Source organism: Heterostelium album (assembly GCF_000004825.1).
Source record: "Heterostelium album PN500 unplaced genomic scaffold PPL_scaffold9, whole genome shotgun sequence".
Classification (NCBI taxonomy): Eukaryota; Evosea; class Eumycetozoa; order Acytosteliales; family Acytosteliaceae; genus Heterostelium; species Heterostelium album.
In genome coordinates this window covers 419,887-436,059 of record NW_008805071.1, presented here as the reverse complement: position 1 = coordinate 436,059, position 16,173 = coordinate 419,887, and the positions used below count along the sequence as shown (strand labels likewise).

At 31.6% G+C, this 16,173-nt stretch overlaps 9 protein-coding genes and 1 non-coding gene across 10 annotated transcripts; 5 read left to right on the top strand and 5 right to left on the bottom strand.

Annotated features, from left to right (window-relative positions):
• Window positions 1-257: 257 nt before the first annotated feature.
• PPL_08717 (uncharacterized protein) lies at window positions 258-1,114 on the top strand (the record flags this gene model as incomplete). Its single annotated transcript, XM_020579522.1, has 3 exons — window positions 258-494; window positions 662-927; window positions 1,093-1,114. The coding sequence occupies 3 exons, from the start codon at window positions 258-260 to the stop codon at window positions 1,112-1,114; spliced, it is 525 nt and encodes a 174-aa protein (XP_020430197.1).
• A 507-nt stretch (window positions 1,115-1,621) lies between these two features.
• asf1 (ASF1 family histone chaperone) lies at window positions 1,622-2,125 on the bottom strand (the record flags this gene model as incomplete). Its single annotated transcript, XM_020579521.1, has 2 exons — window positions 1,622-1,911; window positions 2,017-2,125. The coding sequence occupies 2 exons, from the start codon at window positions 2,123-2,125 to the stop codon at window positions 1,622-1,624; spliced, it is 399 nt and encodes a 132-aa protein (XP_020430196.1).
• A 537-nt stretch (window positions 2,126-2,662) lies between these two features.
• PPL_08715 (uncharacterized protein) lies at window positions 2,663-3,916 on the top strand (the record flags this gene model as incomplete). The annotated part of the gene is made up of 2 exons (XM_020579520.1): window positions 2,663-3,059; window positions 3,411-3,916. 2 exons carry the CDS (start codon window positions 2,663-2,665, stop codon window positions 3,914-3,916), a joined length of 903 nt encoding a protein of 300 aa, XP_020430195.1.
• A 58-nt stretch (window positions 3,917-3,974) lies between these two features.
• Window positions 3,975-6,623, bottom strand: PPL_08713 (uncharacterized protein; the record flags this gene model as incomplete). The annotated part of the gene is made up of 5 exons (XM_020579519.1): window positions 3,975-3,984; window positions 4,022-4,123; window positions 4,538-4,590; window positions 5,341-5,497; window positions 6,607-6,623. 5 exons carry the CDS (start codon window positions 6,621-6,623, stop codon window positions 3,975-3,977), a joined length of 339 nt encoding a protein of 112 aa, XP_020430194.1.
• On the bottom strand, window positions 6,040-6,120 carry PPL_08714. Its single transcript has one exon. It is a non-coding gene; the product is annotated as a tRNA-Leu (tRNA).
• A 98-nt stretch (window positions 6,624-6,721) lies between the features above and the next one.
• On the top strand, window positions 6,722-8,011 carry PPL_08712 (uncharacterized protein; the record flags this gene model as incomplete). Its single annotated transcript, XM_020579518.1, has 1 exon — window positions 6,722-8,011. One exon carries the CDS (start codon window positions 6,722-6,724, stop codon window positions 8,009-8,011), a length of 1,290 nt encoding a protein of 429 aa, XP_020430193.1.
• Window positions 8,012-8,065: 54 nt separating this feature from the next.
• On the bottom strand, window positions 8,066-9,703 carry PPL_08711 (uncharacterized protein; the record flags this gene model as incomplete). Its single annotated transcript, XM_020579517.1, has 2 exons — window positions 8,066-8,073; window positions 8,803-9,703. The coding sequence occupies 2 exons, from the start codon at window positions 9,701-9,703 to the stop codon at window positions 8,066-8,068; spliced, it is 909 nt and encodes a 302-aa protein (XP_020430192.1).
• Window positions 9,704-10,482: 779 nt separating this feature from the next.
• PPL_08710 (uncharacterized protein) lies at window positions 10,483-11,595 on the top strand (the record flags this gene model as incomplete). The annotated part of the gene is made up of 1 exon (XM_020579516.1): window positions 10,483-11,595. The coding sequence occupies one exon, from the start codon at window positions 10,483-10,485 to the stop codon at window positions 11,593-11,595; it is 1,113 nt and encodes a 370-aa protein (XP_020430191.1).
• Window positions 11,596-12,364: 769 nt separating this feature from the next.
• On the top strand, window positions 12,365-12,697 carry rpl29 (eL29 family ribosomal protein; the record flags this gene model as incomplete). The annotated part of the gene is made up of 2 exons (XM_020579515.1): window positions 12,365-12,466; window positions 12,539-12,697. 2 exons carry the CDS (start codon window positions 12,365-12,367, stop codon window positions 12,695-12,697), a joined length of 261 nt encoding a protein of 86 aa, XP_020430190.1.
• Window positions 12,698-13,370: 673 nt separating this feature from the next.
• pdkA (PDK1 family serine/threonine-protein kinase) lies at window positions 13,371-15,413 on the bottom strand (the record flags this gene model as incomplete). Its single annotated transcript, XM_020579514.1, has 4 exons — window positions 13,371-13,433; window positions 13,471-14,248; window positions 14,363-14,753; window positions 14,879-15,413. The coding sequence occupies 4 exons, from the start codon at window positions 15,411-15,413 to the stop codon at window positions 13,371-13,373; spliced, it is 1,767 nt and encodes a 588-aa protein (XP_020430189.1).
• Window positions 15,414-16,173: the final 760 nt, after the last annotated feature.

Here is a 16,173-nt window from a genome sequence, read left to right as displayed (position 1 = left end):
ATTCATTACGTGCACCAGAAAATATATGAAGTTCATATTTAGTATCTGACATGAAATTTACCCACAAAAAAAAATCAATCAAATTGTGAATGTTGTTAATATGATTGATTGACAAATTTGTCAATCAAAGAACTTTATTAATTATTTATTTTTTCACTATAGTGAATAGTTTAATATAAATATGGCTATGATAACACTTCTTTATATATAGTGCATTCAAATACAGTACAGCTTCAAACAAAGAGTTACAGAGAGTTATGGAGTTCAATTTAGAGTATATGTCAGAGTTGAACTTTGATCTTGAACAATTTATGCATGAGCAAAGTCTAAACGTCACAAATACCTCCAAATCCATTGGAAATAACCAAGTGGAGTATAATAAGTTTGTAAATCATATAAAACGACTCTATAATGCCAATATTGAGAAAACAGAACAAGATTTTGAAATCTTAAAGTTAAGAGTTATTGAAGCTGCTGGCGATGAACTTTTAAAAGTAAGTAATAAAAAAAATCAAACAAACTAACTAATATTCAATTGATATTTAATTTAAATCTATTAAAAAAAAAATACAAGGATAAAGATGGATTTAATTATCTGAAAAGGGTAATCGATGAATTGACACTGGCTTGCTTGGAAACCAAATTACAGTTTAGAACAAAGTACACCAAGGAGATTGAACAGATGTTCAAAGAAAAAGATCTCATCGTCGGTAGAAAGAAGAGAAGACCATCGTCAGCAATATCAAAGAAGTGGCATAGTGAACCTCTTTTTGATGGTCAGTCTGCTTATCAAGATCAATTCATTGCTTCATTATGCTGCGTAAGTACCTCCAAGCTTTGTGAAATGAAATCAAACAGAAAGAGAACCGGTACCACTACTAAAAAGAAATCGGTTTCAAAACCAAAAGCTGTTAAAACATCAAAAAAGTAAGAGCAGCATATTTGAATTCAAACAAACATTATAATTATATGTATGACGATTATTCTTCTTAGTAATAAGAATCAATAGATAATTAAATGATAAATAAAAAACTTTGTTCTTTTTGGTATTTTGAAGATTTATATCATTTATTGATAACTTTATAAATTAAGGCAAAGTCTTGATCCTGATTAGATTGTATACATTCTAATTATATCTTATTACAACAACAACAACAAACTTTTTTGATCACACTACCAACCAATAACAGAGGGTTGATAGTTGTTGTTATTGTTATTGTTATTGTTGTTGTTGTTGTTGTTGTTTGAATTATTAATATAATTAAGCTTAAAGGTTTGTTTGAATATTGTGTTGGTTGTTTTGATTGATTGAATGAATTTCTTGTAATTATACCATTAATATCTTACATTGATGGTTTGAAACGTGTAAGGGGGAGGGAGGAATGAATGAGGTGGTCGATGGTGGATGAAATATATATAATAAAAGTATGTTGGTGTGATTGTTATCCGCCCAACAACTAATCCCATTGTATTGGAAATCCGGTTGCAACTGGCTTGTCATGTAAAATATTTCTTGTAATTTTTGTAATATCTGGTGTTTCTGGTGGGTTCTATTATTGTTGTAGAGTTATAAAGTGAGTAACGTTAGATCATTATTATTATTATTATTATTATTATTATTTTAGTGGTAATTGATTGATAAACCTACATCAATGAGCTCTTGATCGCAATAAGAGTTACTAACATAATAACCTAGACGAATGAAATCTCTTCCTTTGTATGCACAGATTAAAAAGACAACGGTAACACCCAGGAGATCATCTTTTGGGATACGTGATGAATCGGGTGGATCTACTTCGAATACAAACTGATAGGTACCAACAGATACTGGGTCCAATAAAATGCTATCCAACAATTGATCGTTCTTCTCTGAATCTGCTGATCCTACATATACTACTTTCCATTCTAATTCTAAAATGATGTATATTATTATGTTAGTGAACTTTTTAAACATCCATTATATATTTATACAAAATATATAAATATCTATCTATCAACAATTTTTAATCTATATACCTTCTTTAATTGGTGATATACATTCAAATGATATATCAAATATTAGAGGTGTATCGAAATTGGCCGGATTATTATGTATTAACACTTGTGTAAGTTTAATGTGACTCATATTGTTCTTGTTCTGTTTATTTGTATATTGATTGTATGTGATTGATTGGGAGATGAGTAACAATGATGAATGTTTGATTACTGTTTGATAACTTTTGATTCCACTTTGTTTTTTTTAAATGTGAAAAAAATAAATAAAAAATAAATATTAAAAGATAAAATAATATATTTATATAGTTTGATCGAAAAATAGATTTTATAAAAATGATTTAATCAAACAACATTAACCGTTATTATACAACTTTATAAAAAAATTAACCTAAAAAAAATATTGCGCTCTTTTTTAAAAAAATTTAAATTTATTTTTTTCAAGTTCAAAAATGATTTGTTTTTTTTTTTTTTTAATTTCATTTTTCTTGAAAAGCAAACTATTCTTTTCCTTATCAGAAAAATATCGGTTGACTATGATGCAAAACCCTTTGTTATCATTTTGTTTGTGAAGGAAAAAAATAAATAATGATATAGTCTAGCTTGTTTTGTATTTTTTTTTTATTTTATTTTTTTTTAATCTTAGTTAACTCAAAAAGACAGTTAGCCAATGATATATTCAATAATTATAAAAGAATTTATAGATTTAGAGATATCTCAGTTGATTTCAGAGAGAGTTGAATCATCGAAATATGATTATCACGGTGTAAAATATCATCGTGTACAAAATTCCATTATCAACAGTGAATGGTACGATATTTACTATCATCAATTGGGTATAGTACCACAACTCAATAGTTTACTCAACCTTAAGCTAGTTTCAAAACAATGGAATAGTTCAATCAATAAACTTGTCAATCATTTCAGATTGAACAAAGATAACTATAAGATTAATAGCTATAGTCATGTCGAACCAGATTCAATCGTTTCTCTGAGGATCGATGGAGATAATTGTTCTGCCACCAATTGCAATGAGAATGATATACTGGAGCATTGGAAAGACAAGTGTAAATCACTGGTTGCCCTACACCTTCACAATTGCAATCACCTCGATCATCTTCGGCTCAGTAAGATCATCAAAGAGAATACCCTGTATACTGTCAATATCAAGTGCCGAAGGATAGTGAGCGATGAGACATTGGATGAAATACAAATGCTTTTGAAGAGTCAGTCTCAGTCACTCAGATACCTAAATATCAGTACATCTCAGGATCTCGAAAGACTGCTGGCGATTCTGACATTGTTTTCCAATTTGGAGAATCTCCATATTGAAATCTCCTCAAGAAGAAGCACTGATATAAATTTGTCTTTGCTTACCAAGTTGTTGAATCCAAAATCTATGGTCAATTTGAAGAGAGTGTCTCTCGATTTCTGTCTTCAGATACCCCATGAAGCCGAAAGCAACGTTCAGGCATTCGTAGATTCACTGATGGCCAATAATCAATTGGATTCATTTTACTTTCGAAACTACTTTGGATCGACATCAGAGTGTAATGAAAGTCTATTGTTCGATTTTAAAAAGTATAACAAGTCGTTCAAAAAATCAGAAAAACACGCTCTAGACTTTGAAGAAGAAATCAACGCTGATCTTTATCCAAATCATTTCGGTCAAACCAGACCTCTATATTATAAAAAACCTGAAACAAATAAAAATGACGATGGAGATGAAGAAGAGGATGAAGAGGAGGAGGAAGAAGATGAAGACTTAAGATTTAGAGAGGATGACGAAGAATCACAAACTATATTCATTTTTGAAAATGAAAAGAAAACACTTGAATTTTGTGAATTGGATACATGGAAAGACGAACAAAGTCAAGGTTCATTCTCTATCAATTTATTTAAAAATAAAAATACTCCCATTTAAAATACTTTTGAAAGTTTTTTATTTATTGATTGATCCGCAACTCAATCTAATATTTTTTTTAAGTAATTCTAATTAAAAATTTTTTTTGATATATATATATAAAACTCATAGTTTGGAACTCTTAAAAATTTTTGATCTTTATTCCACAATCTTAAATTATATTTCATGAAAATGTTCAGGGAGGTTAATGAGCTACTGTAGCTTAGACTTAAAATAATGTAATAACAAAATGATATTTAAAATTGATCTTATTCTACACCTTCGAGAAAAGTGGAAAGAGAAGATCTTCAGAGAGTCTTGGAATTTTAAATAATTTAACTATTAAACAACTACAACTTTTTGTACTCTAATTACAAATATAAATTTCAACTAACTAAAAGTGTTAAATCGGTTTGGCGTTGTTAAAAAAAATCTTGTTTTTTTATTGAAGGCGAATATCTTTTCTTATCTATTAAATTAAAATTTAAAAAAAAATATAAAAAAATTTTTGAGAAAAAAGGAATAGCTAAAATTTTGAGAAAGTGAAAATAAACCATAATCAAGTGATACTCATTGTTTAGGAATGTTTACAATATATGATAATGTTATTTTGATTTGGGCTACTTGCGACATCTGTTCAACAATTGTGAAGACTCCATCATATTACGATACATTGTATCGCAACATTTAACAACCTAAAATTGTGAAATCTAAAGAGATTCGTCTCAATAGAAATCACTACAGTTGGAAGTGGCAACACTTCTGAACAAACCAAAAAGTAATCATGAAAAGATCTGATACCAAGTAGCCTTTTTTATTTTTCCAAAACCAACTTCACTTTTAATTAAATTTATATTCAGAGGTAGAAACACAGTATTCAGATTCTTCTCAATATCACTTCCTGGTGAACACCGAAGACGAATGGTCACTGGAAAAACCTACTACTCGCTTCTACCTCTTCGACGAATCATCAGACCTAATGATTTTTTTTTTTTTTTTTTTAATGAAGTAAAATTGATTTAGCAAGTTATATATTCGGATGGTGTGTTCCATCAAATTTTTCTTTTTTTTTTTTTTTTTTTTACAGTTTTTACTTTTCCATTTATTCTGCAAATTGATTGCTATTTTGATTATTATTATAATTATTTTAGTTATTGTTATTTTATAGTTTATTAATTAGATGAGAATACTGATGATTTATTTGGTTAATTTAATAATGAAGAAATGAAGAAGAGGAAATAATTGTTGGCCGACATTTGAGTGGTACTGGTTATTAAGTTTGGATTGTAAGTTACTTATACTTTTATTTATATTTAATTTCATTACTTATATATGCTATATATATATTCATTTATCATAGATTCGTTAGATAGTAGGTTGTTTTCGTGGAGAGGAGTACCGCCAAAATAGGATTTACAATATAATTTCCATATTTAATGAACTACAAGTGAAGCGAGAGTAGTGATGTTGTCCTTTCTTCTTACCAACTCATACTCATCTTCCATAGTCCAATCGAATCGTTGACCACCTGAAAGCTGTAAGGATTCAAGAATATTGTTAATATTGAATCTGTGCATAACTGCTCGACAATTAATTGCTTGGCTTAAAACAAAAACAAAGAATGAAGCACAGTTCACATTCTTTGTTTTTGTTTTAAGCCAAGCCAATAATCGAACGAGAGAAGAACCGGAAGACAGTGTTTCGCCCACGCTGGTGTTTGGTAAGCGATACATAGGTGAAGATACTGTCGTAAGATGTGTAGTCGAATTTGGTTGGTGGTAGAGATAGTTGGAACTGACCATCAGTTAGTGGCGGAATGCCATGTTTGATGATCAATAGGTGGTCGTAGATTAGCTTCAGGGGTGGGTGGTAGAGTAACTAGAGTTGATCAGAGAATCATGTGAATGATCCAATCCGTCGGACGTGAAGTACAGACAGGTATCTTTCAAAATATGTAGATATTGGTATCTTCTGGTTGTTAATGATTTTTAATAAATAAGTAGATGATCAGTCTATTTATTTATTAATCATCAACTCAAATAATTTAAAGACTATTCAGAGTTACAGATTGGTGGGTAAGTTTTCTAAACCTTCTTAAAAAAGGTTTCAATCCGCATGCGGACACATATAATTAAAAAAGGTTTTGCAAGCTGGGAGATTCGAACTCCCGAACCTTGCGGACTAGAACTTGAGTCTAGCGGATTTAACCACTTTCCTAAGCTTGCTTTGATGTTGTGTATAATAAATATGTAATTTTTTATATATTTTAAATTTCCAAATTTTGAAGATTTTTGAAGATTAATAGGTAATTAATCATTGTGACGAATTTTCTCATTTCTTTTGCAAATAATGTCTAAGAATTGACAACTTTGGCTCATGAAGACGAAGATAACTATAAGATCATGAAAGGTGAATTCAACGTTTAATGCTATCAATATAATATTATATTCGATTTTTTCTTGCATACCCAAAATAATATCAGTGATATTATAATAGTGCTTCATAATGATTGAATTAAACTTGATAACAATCTGGAAATTTTAAGCTTCTCTGATAACAAACTTAAAGTCGATTTATACTACTATTAGTTTGAGAGGTGTTTTATAATTAAAATTAATTTCTAATTTTATAACTGAATAAATTATTATAATATTTAACTTCTTCAAGATAGTATATCCATCATGATCTTTCTGTATATCATTGATAAATGCCACTTTGGTATAAACATATTTTTATACAAATAAAAAATAGTAAAAATGAAAAAATGTGAACATCAAATTAATTGATAAAAAATCCATCAGATCATTATATATTTGCAAACTTACAATGCATTCATCAAATATATGTAAAGCTTTAAGAAAAAGCATTTCATTTACAAACAATATTAATAAATCATCAAGGTTATATACTCAATCAAATCATCACTCTTTCAGAAACTATCAGACTAAAATATTAAACTACTCTCCAATTCTATCTACATCAAACATTAATTCGGCATCAATTTTCAAACCTGTTTCATCATTATATAATTTAAATCATTGTAGAAATAATTACTCTTCATCTTATTCTTCATCGTCGTCATCATCTTCAAACAATCAACAACACCAAGAACAACAACAAGAACAAAAAGAAGAGCATAAATCAAATAATAACAATAATGAAAGTTCAAACAAATTCAAAAGAACTTTATTTTATGCATCTGGAACAAGTATTGCCTTATTTATTGCTATGAGTAGCATGAATACCAGTGGTAACAACAACAATAATAATAATAATGGCTCTTTTATTGAGAGAATTCTAAGCCGATTCAAAATTACTGAAGGAACCTTAACGATTGCTTCGATCATTGCATTGAACGGTGCCATCTTTTTACTCTTGAAAAATCCAGCTTTCTTCAACCGCTATAGTAACCATTTCTTTTGCTCCGTTCACAATATCTCGTCGCATCCAATGTGTTTGTTGCTCTCCAACTTTACACACATCGAAGGATTCCACTTTCTCTTCAATATGGTCGGTCTCTGGTCGTTTGGCCAGGTCGCATATGAATACATGGGAATGTTGCCATTCTTGGCGTTGTACGTCGGTGGTGGACTCATGGGAACACTCACCAGTGTCACACACAAGCTTATTACCCGCGGTTTCAACATCCCATCGATCGGTGCATCGGGTTGCGTGCTGGCAGTCGTCGCAGCAAGCATTCTCTTTGAGCCAAACAACCGTGTATCGATCATCTTCCTCCCGTTCCTCAGCTTCGAGAGTCACACCATGTTGTATGCGCTGATCGCTTTCGATCTTGCCGGTGTGCTGGGACTCGGTAGATTCACCAATTGGGATCACAGCTGCCATCTCGGATCGACCTTGGCCGGTGCCATTCTCGCCGACAGCTACCGATACAAAGCAAACTTCCAGAACTTCCAAGGACAAGGCACTACCTCCGTGAAAAACCTATCGACCTACTCCGGACACTTTAGCAACGGACTCTACAATGGATCGGGTGTACTTCATAACATCCCAAACAATGAAGTCTTCAAGGGATTATTTAAAGATGGTACATTTGTAAGTGGTGAACTACGTCGTAATGGAAAGTCATATTCAGTTCAAAGAGTTGTTTCATAAAGTAGAGAAAAAAAAAAAAGAGATAAAGAAAATAACTATTTTAAAAATCAAACATTAAAAACCTTTATAAATAAAAAAACAGACTTTGAATCGTTGTTTATTTCAATCATGTACTCTTCTACCATTTATATATTTTAATGATTTAGTAGTTTGTTTATACTGACTGTATGATTCCATGGTGTCGTGTATTTGATTTCCGTGAAAAGAAAAGTAAATTAGATTCTCTAGGGTGTCGCGTTGTGAAAGTGCACTAAAGACACTGTCCATCTTGAATTCGTTATTGGAGATGTCGAGATGGGTCAACGATTTATTGAGAGCAAGTGCGTCTGAGAAATACTGTTCATCTTTCAAATCGTTGTAGTTGATTGATAGTGATGTCAGAGTATTGTTGTTGAGCAACATATTCGATAAACTGTACATGTGTGATTGTTTGATGCACTCGTGTAGTGAGAGATATCGGATTGATTTGTTGGTACCCAGATTGATAAAAAATTTGTCAGAGACTAGATCGCATGAATCCATTCTCAGAGAGATAAGAGAGCTATTGGTCTCGATGGCATTGGCAAACAATTGGATGTTGATACCCTCTGAATCGGCACAGTGGGCATATTCTACTACTCTGAGGTTTCGAATCACTCCATTTTTTGACAACATTGTGCAAAATGACTCAATAAGTGATTCGTTTAGACATTGATTGAGAACCAGCTTTTGGATGCAACGGTTACTCTCCAGTGCTTGGAAGAACTGGTTGGTCAAGAATGGAAGTGATGAAAGATAGAGGACTGTGATACTAGTGTTGATGTAAAAGGCATTGGCAACTTCCGATGCCAATTGTCCAGTTGGAATACTTGTTGATGTGAGTTTCACCCGACATTCCTTGAGTGATTTACTTTTACCAAGTTGCTCTGAAAGAAATGACAGTAGATTTGGATCGGATGCCGAAGTGGTAATTGCCAACTTTTGAATGGTGGAAATGGAAAATACCTCTGAAATTGTTTGAATTCCATCTATTGTCATCATCAGCGATACACTTGAAAGTTGTTGACTTTTGGCAGAGAGTGACTTGACTAGGGGGAGATATCTTTCTCTGTTCAACACATTCTCTCCTCCATATTCATGGAAAACCAAATGGTACTCTTTGATGGTGGAATTGAGTGAAATTGCCTTTGATAATATTCCAATTTCATGTCCATCATTCTCCCAGCCATGCACTTCCAGTTCGAGAGTGTTCAGATTTCGATATTTTCTGTTAAGTAGGATACTAGAGAGCATTGTCATCTCAACATCGTCGACAATTTTGAGATGAGTCAGCGGCGAAACCACAGAGTGAGTGAGCACCACATTCTTTTGATCGAGTTCATCCCCACTGAGAAACGATACATAGCTGTCTCTAAAAACTCTGTAGAGAGATAGCTTTGTAAGATTCTTGATGATGGAGAATCTGTTGAATTCGCCATTCAATAAAGTGGCAAACTCTCTGGCATATCGCTTGTTCCTCATGGTCAGAGTGAAATCATTGAGTTTTTTCGAAACTATTTCAAAAAAACACCAACTGACCATTCCCAACTTTTGTCTCCATTCCTGATGTATTTCATTTCTATAATCGTACTCCTCATCATCATCCAACATAAATGGAGACAAACTTAATTCTATTATATAATTTCGAACTAAATATGGTAAATTATTAAACATTTATAAAAAAAAATAAAGTAAATTATAAAAATAAAATATAAATGACTTTTTTGTTTTTCTTAATTAACTAATATTATTTATATAAAAAATTGTGATCGAATAAATGAGAAAATAAAATCATTAGTTTTAATTTATATTTTCTATTTTATATATATATAAATTTTAGATATAAAAATATTATACAATAAATAAATAAAATTTCTTTCTTTGGAAAATATTATTTTTTTTTGGTTTGTTGTTTTTTTATTTTTCTATTCTATAGAAAGAAAATAAAGATTTAAATAAAATTTAAAAAATATTCCTAAAATAGTTGGTCTAAAGTTTCTTTCAAAAAAAAAAACTGGGTGGTCTGAAAATTTAAAAGATGACCAAAATTAGTTGGTAAAAAAAAATTTGATTTTTCCCTTGGACATTTTTGTGTATGACAAGACAAGAATAAATAAATTCAAGAAAAATAAATAAACAAATTAAAAGAAATATATTTACTATTTGATTGTAAAATTACTTTTTATTTTATTCACATTTCTATTTTTAAATAAGTCAAATATTGGCTTAAAAAAAAACAAACAATTTTTTTTCCCTCTCTTTTTTTGAATTTTTTTTGTAACCAAAAAATATTGATCACTGTTTTGTTTTTTTTTTTTTTTTTTTTTTTGTAACGGTCATCGCATTTTTGCATTGTTTCGATTTCTTACTTTTTAATATTGCCAACAACTATTATATTATTATTGTATATTTAAAATTATTATTATTTAATTTCATATATTTTGAATGAAAAAATGAAAATTCAATTTAAATTAACACAAATTGCATTGTTTGCTTTATCATTATATTTATTCATTGCATTCTTGGAGGGTGCCAAACTGTGGTTGCCTGAGAATGTCTATACTTTGGCATCGACCTATATGGACGCTGTAAACATCGATATAGTGCTTTGGTTGTTATCGTTGCTGGTGTTTGTCTGTGCCTGGAATATCTGTGGTGTCTCCAAGACGTTCTCACGTATCCTGCTGGTTGTGCTGCTGGCACGTGTTACACTGTCGCTCGTTTCGATCCTGCCGGACTATCTCTATAGAAACGTCGTTCAGCTGAACCCAGCCTACTTCAATGTCTACGCTCCACACTACGAGCGATTCAATACCACACCACAGATCCTCGCTATCCAAGCGGCGTTCGGTCTCTTCTTCATTACACTCTCCATCAACTCGAAGCTGGCCGACCGCTTCTGGATGACAAAGACCATCATCATCGATTGGGTGTTGGTTATCGTTGCGCTGGTTGTCACATCGATCATGGATCTCGTTGGCAAGTCAAACTACTTCTTTGTCGTCTTGGCATACACTCTTGGCGCCAACGTATTCGGCTACGCAATCATGAAATTCATCGAAATGCAATGGGCAATCAACAATCAATATCTAAATATCTCAAATAATGTTGTTTTCGATACCGACGCAACCGTTGTTGTAAACAAAGATCATCTTTCTTCAGAAGCAACAGAAACATCACCATCACCGTTCGTCGATGATACGGACTATAGCAAACTATCAGAGGATCAATTGAATGAGATTTTGTCAGCACCATCACCGGATCACATGGAAGAACCCGAAGATCCATCAAAGGTGTTCATCAACAATCTCGTTGCACCAGTGTTTGTTCGCAGCCAAATCCGATCGAAAGAGATCGTTTGTGCAACTCTCTTGTTTATTTTCGTACTGTCGAACCGTCTCATGGAACACCCAAGCTCGATCAACGCATGGAAGTTAGCCTCGCTTTTTGGCTTTACATCGACAATCCTTGCTTATTTCTCGAGTATATCAACTAAAAGACCAACTTCAACAACAAAATCAAATAATACAACAATCACCACATCACCACTACCAAGAGAATGTTAAAATATAAACAAAACCAAACAAAACAAAACAAAACAAAACGAAACAAAACCACTAATCCCAATTTAATTATTTAATAATATGTAATGTTAAATAAAGCTTAAAAAACAAAAAAACTAAATCAATTTGCCTTTTCATTTAAAACAACATACAAATATCTTAATTAAACAATAAATCATATCAAACAAGATGAATTAGAGTGACACATATTAATAAAAACAAAATATAATAACCTCTATCATATAAACATGAAGTAGATAATAAGGTTTGACCTATTTTTTTCGTAATGAAGAAACTTTCTTTCAATAACCAATTTCATTAAATAAAAACATTAAATTAAACCTTTTTTATCTTATTTAAACTATTTTTCTTTATTTTATTTATTTGTGTAGATATTAATATAAACAATGAACGCTCATTCGTTTAATTAAAGAAGATAAAAAATTGGTTAAAGCAGCAGGTAACGTTGTAAAAATGAAAAATGATTTTTCAAAATTTTTTTTTTGAATTCCTGACAACGACCTCACACAGCTCGCAGAGCACGCACCTGACGGGTTGCGAGTGTTGGCACAGTGATTCGGCTCATACTTAATTCTATTGAGAGTATCCTAGATCAATTGTTAGCACCCAACAGGTATTTATCATATTATATTATTATTATTATGAGTTAAAGATAGTTCATCGTTGTTAATAAACTCTCAACCAACCCTACTTCCCTACCTACTCCTCTACTATCTATCTCTCTTTCACTTTATCTATCTATCTTTTAGAAATGGCCAAATCAAAGAACCACTCGACCCATCACAGAAACTCCAAGGAGCACCGTAATGGTATCAAGAAGCCAGTCGTCCACGCCAAGACCTCCTCCAAGGGTGTAAGTATCAAGACAAAACTCTAAGAAATATATAGGATAGAAATGTTAATAATGTGTTGTTATTATCAATAGTTGGACACTAAGTTCGCCAGAAACCAAAGATACGCCCGTATTGGTGTCAAGCCAGAGAGATACGTTCGTGGAGATATGCAAGAGCAAAAGCCACACAAGAACCCAAGAAAGAGCGTCAAGCAAATCTTGGCTGATCTCAAAGCTAAGCAAGGAAAATAAACGTATAGCAACCAAGATGTGAACGTGGTTTTTTAAAATAAAATTGGGTATTAACAGAGAATATCACATTATTGTTATTCAAAAACAACACATGTAGGATTATACAGGTTAGGATATTCTAGATTCAATTCATACTAGTGAGATTTAGAGAGAACAAACATGATTTTATGACTTTATAATAGTAAAAAGTTGCACCATTAGTTAATGGTGAAAGTTATAGTGCAATAGAACTGTAAAATCTTTGAGCTCTCTTTCTCGAATAATACAATAAGAATATATGTGTTTCTATTTTTTAAATGATACAACAACAATAATTAAATTAAAGATGGCGATTGTATTGCTTTGATTTAATTTAACTAATTAATGATTATTAATCATTATCAAAGTTTATTTTATTATCATTCACATCTAATCTTTTTTTTTTTAGCCATATCTTGTCTTATTTTAAAAATTTCTTTTTATTGATTTTTAAGTTGATGGTAATAGTAACAAGTGTGGTCTTCTTGTTGTTATTATTATTATTATTATTGTTTGTTATTACAGTGTATTGTTATTGTGTTGTGTTATCGTTATTTATTTGTTTTTATATTTAATTTATTTTGTTGTTGTTGTTGTTGGGTTTGTTTGTTTTAATAGTGATGAAATAGAATCAACCCATTTTTGTGAATTATGTTCAACGTCTTCTAATAAATATTTTCTCTTTGGCTGTAGTTAATGTAATAGTCGTTAGAATTTGCTTTGTTTTTAGATTAAGGTTGTTGTCTACTACTTACTGTTTGAATAACAAAGTTTGAACCACTCTTTACTTCAGGTTTCAATGAGGATGACCATGGTATTTCACCTTTTAGTTCCATCTTCTTGGGATCGATGTAGATGAGACGTGGCTGCGACGTGAGAATGAGTTGACGCTTCTTGATTGAGAAGCCTTTCTTCTTCCACACCAATCCAGACTCGACAATGTTTTCATTTGGCTGCAGGAATTGCGCCCATTTGGCGCGGTCACTGTTTCGCTGTTGTGATGGCGATGAGTTTGACGGTGACGATCCTGTTGGCGAGCCGCTCTGCAGACCGTTGCCAAGATTACCATTACTCGAACTAAGTGATTGTTGTGAGAGATTGTTATTACTATTACTACCAACGTTGTTGTTGCTGTTGTTGAAATTGTTACTGCTGCTGTTGTTGTTATTGCTAATATTGTTGTTGCTATTGTTGGATGCTGAGAGGTCGTGTGTCTCCTCAAAGACAATCTTCTCGGTGGGTGGAGCAATCGTTGGTGGCGTCGCTCTATGTAGGTTCTCCCAATCGATTCCCTCAAAGAATGGATGTTGTTTCAACTTTTCGAAACCGGTTGTCCTCGAGCCAAGCCGATCGGTTGGATTGACAACTAGCAACTTCTCAATCAAATCCTTTATCACCGGGTTCATATTCAGCGGATAGACCAACTCGCGATTCGAAATCTTTTGGAATGTTAAAAACTCTGTCTTTCCTCTGAATGGTAATCGTCCGGTACTCAATTGATAAATAATACATCCTAATGCCCAAAGATCAGACCTAAACAATTAATTATTTTTCGCGAAAAAGTAAGTGGTAAGTAAGTAAGTAAATAAATTGTCATTAGTTAAACCAATGTGATAATCCTATGTAGCTACTACTACTACTACTTACTCTGTCGAAGTCTCTTTGTTATTGATTAATTCCGGTGAAACATATTCTGCAGTTCCAACGAATGAATTTGAACGAGTCAATTCTGGAGAGGATGGAGTTGATGTTGCCGGTGCTGTTGTTTCGTTGGTGGTGTTGGTGTTGGTGTTGTTATTTTTGGTGGCGTTACCAATGATTTTTCCAGTACCAAAATCTGTTACTTTTATGTGCATGTCGTCCGCCAGCAATATATTTTCGGGTTTGAGATCGCGATGAACTATTCCGATGCCATGAAGGTGTTCGAGTGCACTAATGATTTCCGCTGTATAAAACTTTGTACATTGATCGTTGAACGATCCAACTGGTTTAATGTGATGTAGTAAATCACCTTGTGAACATAATTCCAATACATAATCTAAAGCAACAGAGGCAGAAGAAGAAGAAGAAGAAGAGCAAGGATGGATTATAAATATTAGACCAATTCTAATGTGTGTAAAGTGTAAACACAACTACTACTACTACTATCAAGTTCCAACTTACATAAACAATTTTCAGAACGAAAAGTAAAGTATAATTTACAGATATTTGGATGGTTGGCTCTACAGAGGATCTCTTTTTCTATTTGTACATATTTCGCTTTGTTCTCCTTGAGGATATGTTTCTTTTCGAGTATTTTTATGGCGTATTGTATCGAGGTTTCCTTGTCGGTACCCAGCACCACCGCACCGTACGAACCCTCACCGAGAACCTTGCCAATGGTAAAGTCATCGATAGTCTTCTTTTTGGGTGCGATCGACGGCGATGAGTTGTTGGGTGAGCTGATCATCGGTGAAAACGAAATGTCATTGCTGCTGACTGCCGATTGCAACAGATGTTTCAAATCCACCGCGTTCTGTGTCGTGTTACTACTGATACTACTTCCACTAGCTTCTCCACTGATGTTGTTGTTGTTGTTGTTGTTGTTGTTCTTTACTTCATCAGATATACTACTATGTTGTTGTAGTTGAACAGACGAGTTATCATTATCATTTACACTACTAGTAGATACATCATCATTATCATTTTGATGATTCATTATAAAATCTATCTATCTATCCTATCCTATCTATCTATATGTATATTATATATATATATATTTCTATTTTACAAAACTATATATTATTATTATTTGTATATATTTAAGTTTTTAAAAAAACTTATAAAAAAAAAAAAAAAGATATTTATTTTTTTTTTTTTGCCAATAATGGTTTTGTTTTTTAGATATTCTTTGTTTTCTTGTTTTTTTTTTTGTTTATTTTGGTTTAAGAGATATATGTATATGTATTTCTATATGTATAATATATGTATATATAATATATGATTTAGTTACTTTATTATTGTTAATGTATTTTTGTATAAGCAATTTAAGAATTCTAATAATCAAATTGCAATAAAATTATGTACAATTTAAAAATAAAAGTGATTTTTTATTAATTAATTAAATATGGATAAATGTATATTTTCTAGAGTTATTTGTTTGTTTGTTTTGTTCAATCAATGATTTAAATTTAAATTTAAAATAATCATTATGAACAGTCCATCAAAAATAGTATTTTAATTTTCAAAAAAAAAAACAAATTGTTTTGTTTTTGTTTTTTTTTTTTTTTTTGCAATTGTTTATTGTGTTTTAATACATAGAGTGAATAGATTGAAAGATAATAGAGTGTTAATCAAAAACAATCGTTTTTCTTAAAAAAATTGTCGATATTGTTGGTTGTTGTTGTTGATGAATGCTGTCATTTTTGTTGTTTTATGATTTTTTCTGTTGTGTTAAAAATAGAGTAATCAAAATTAAT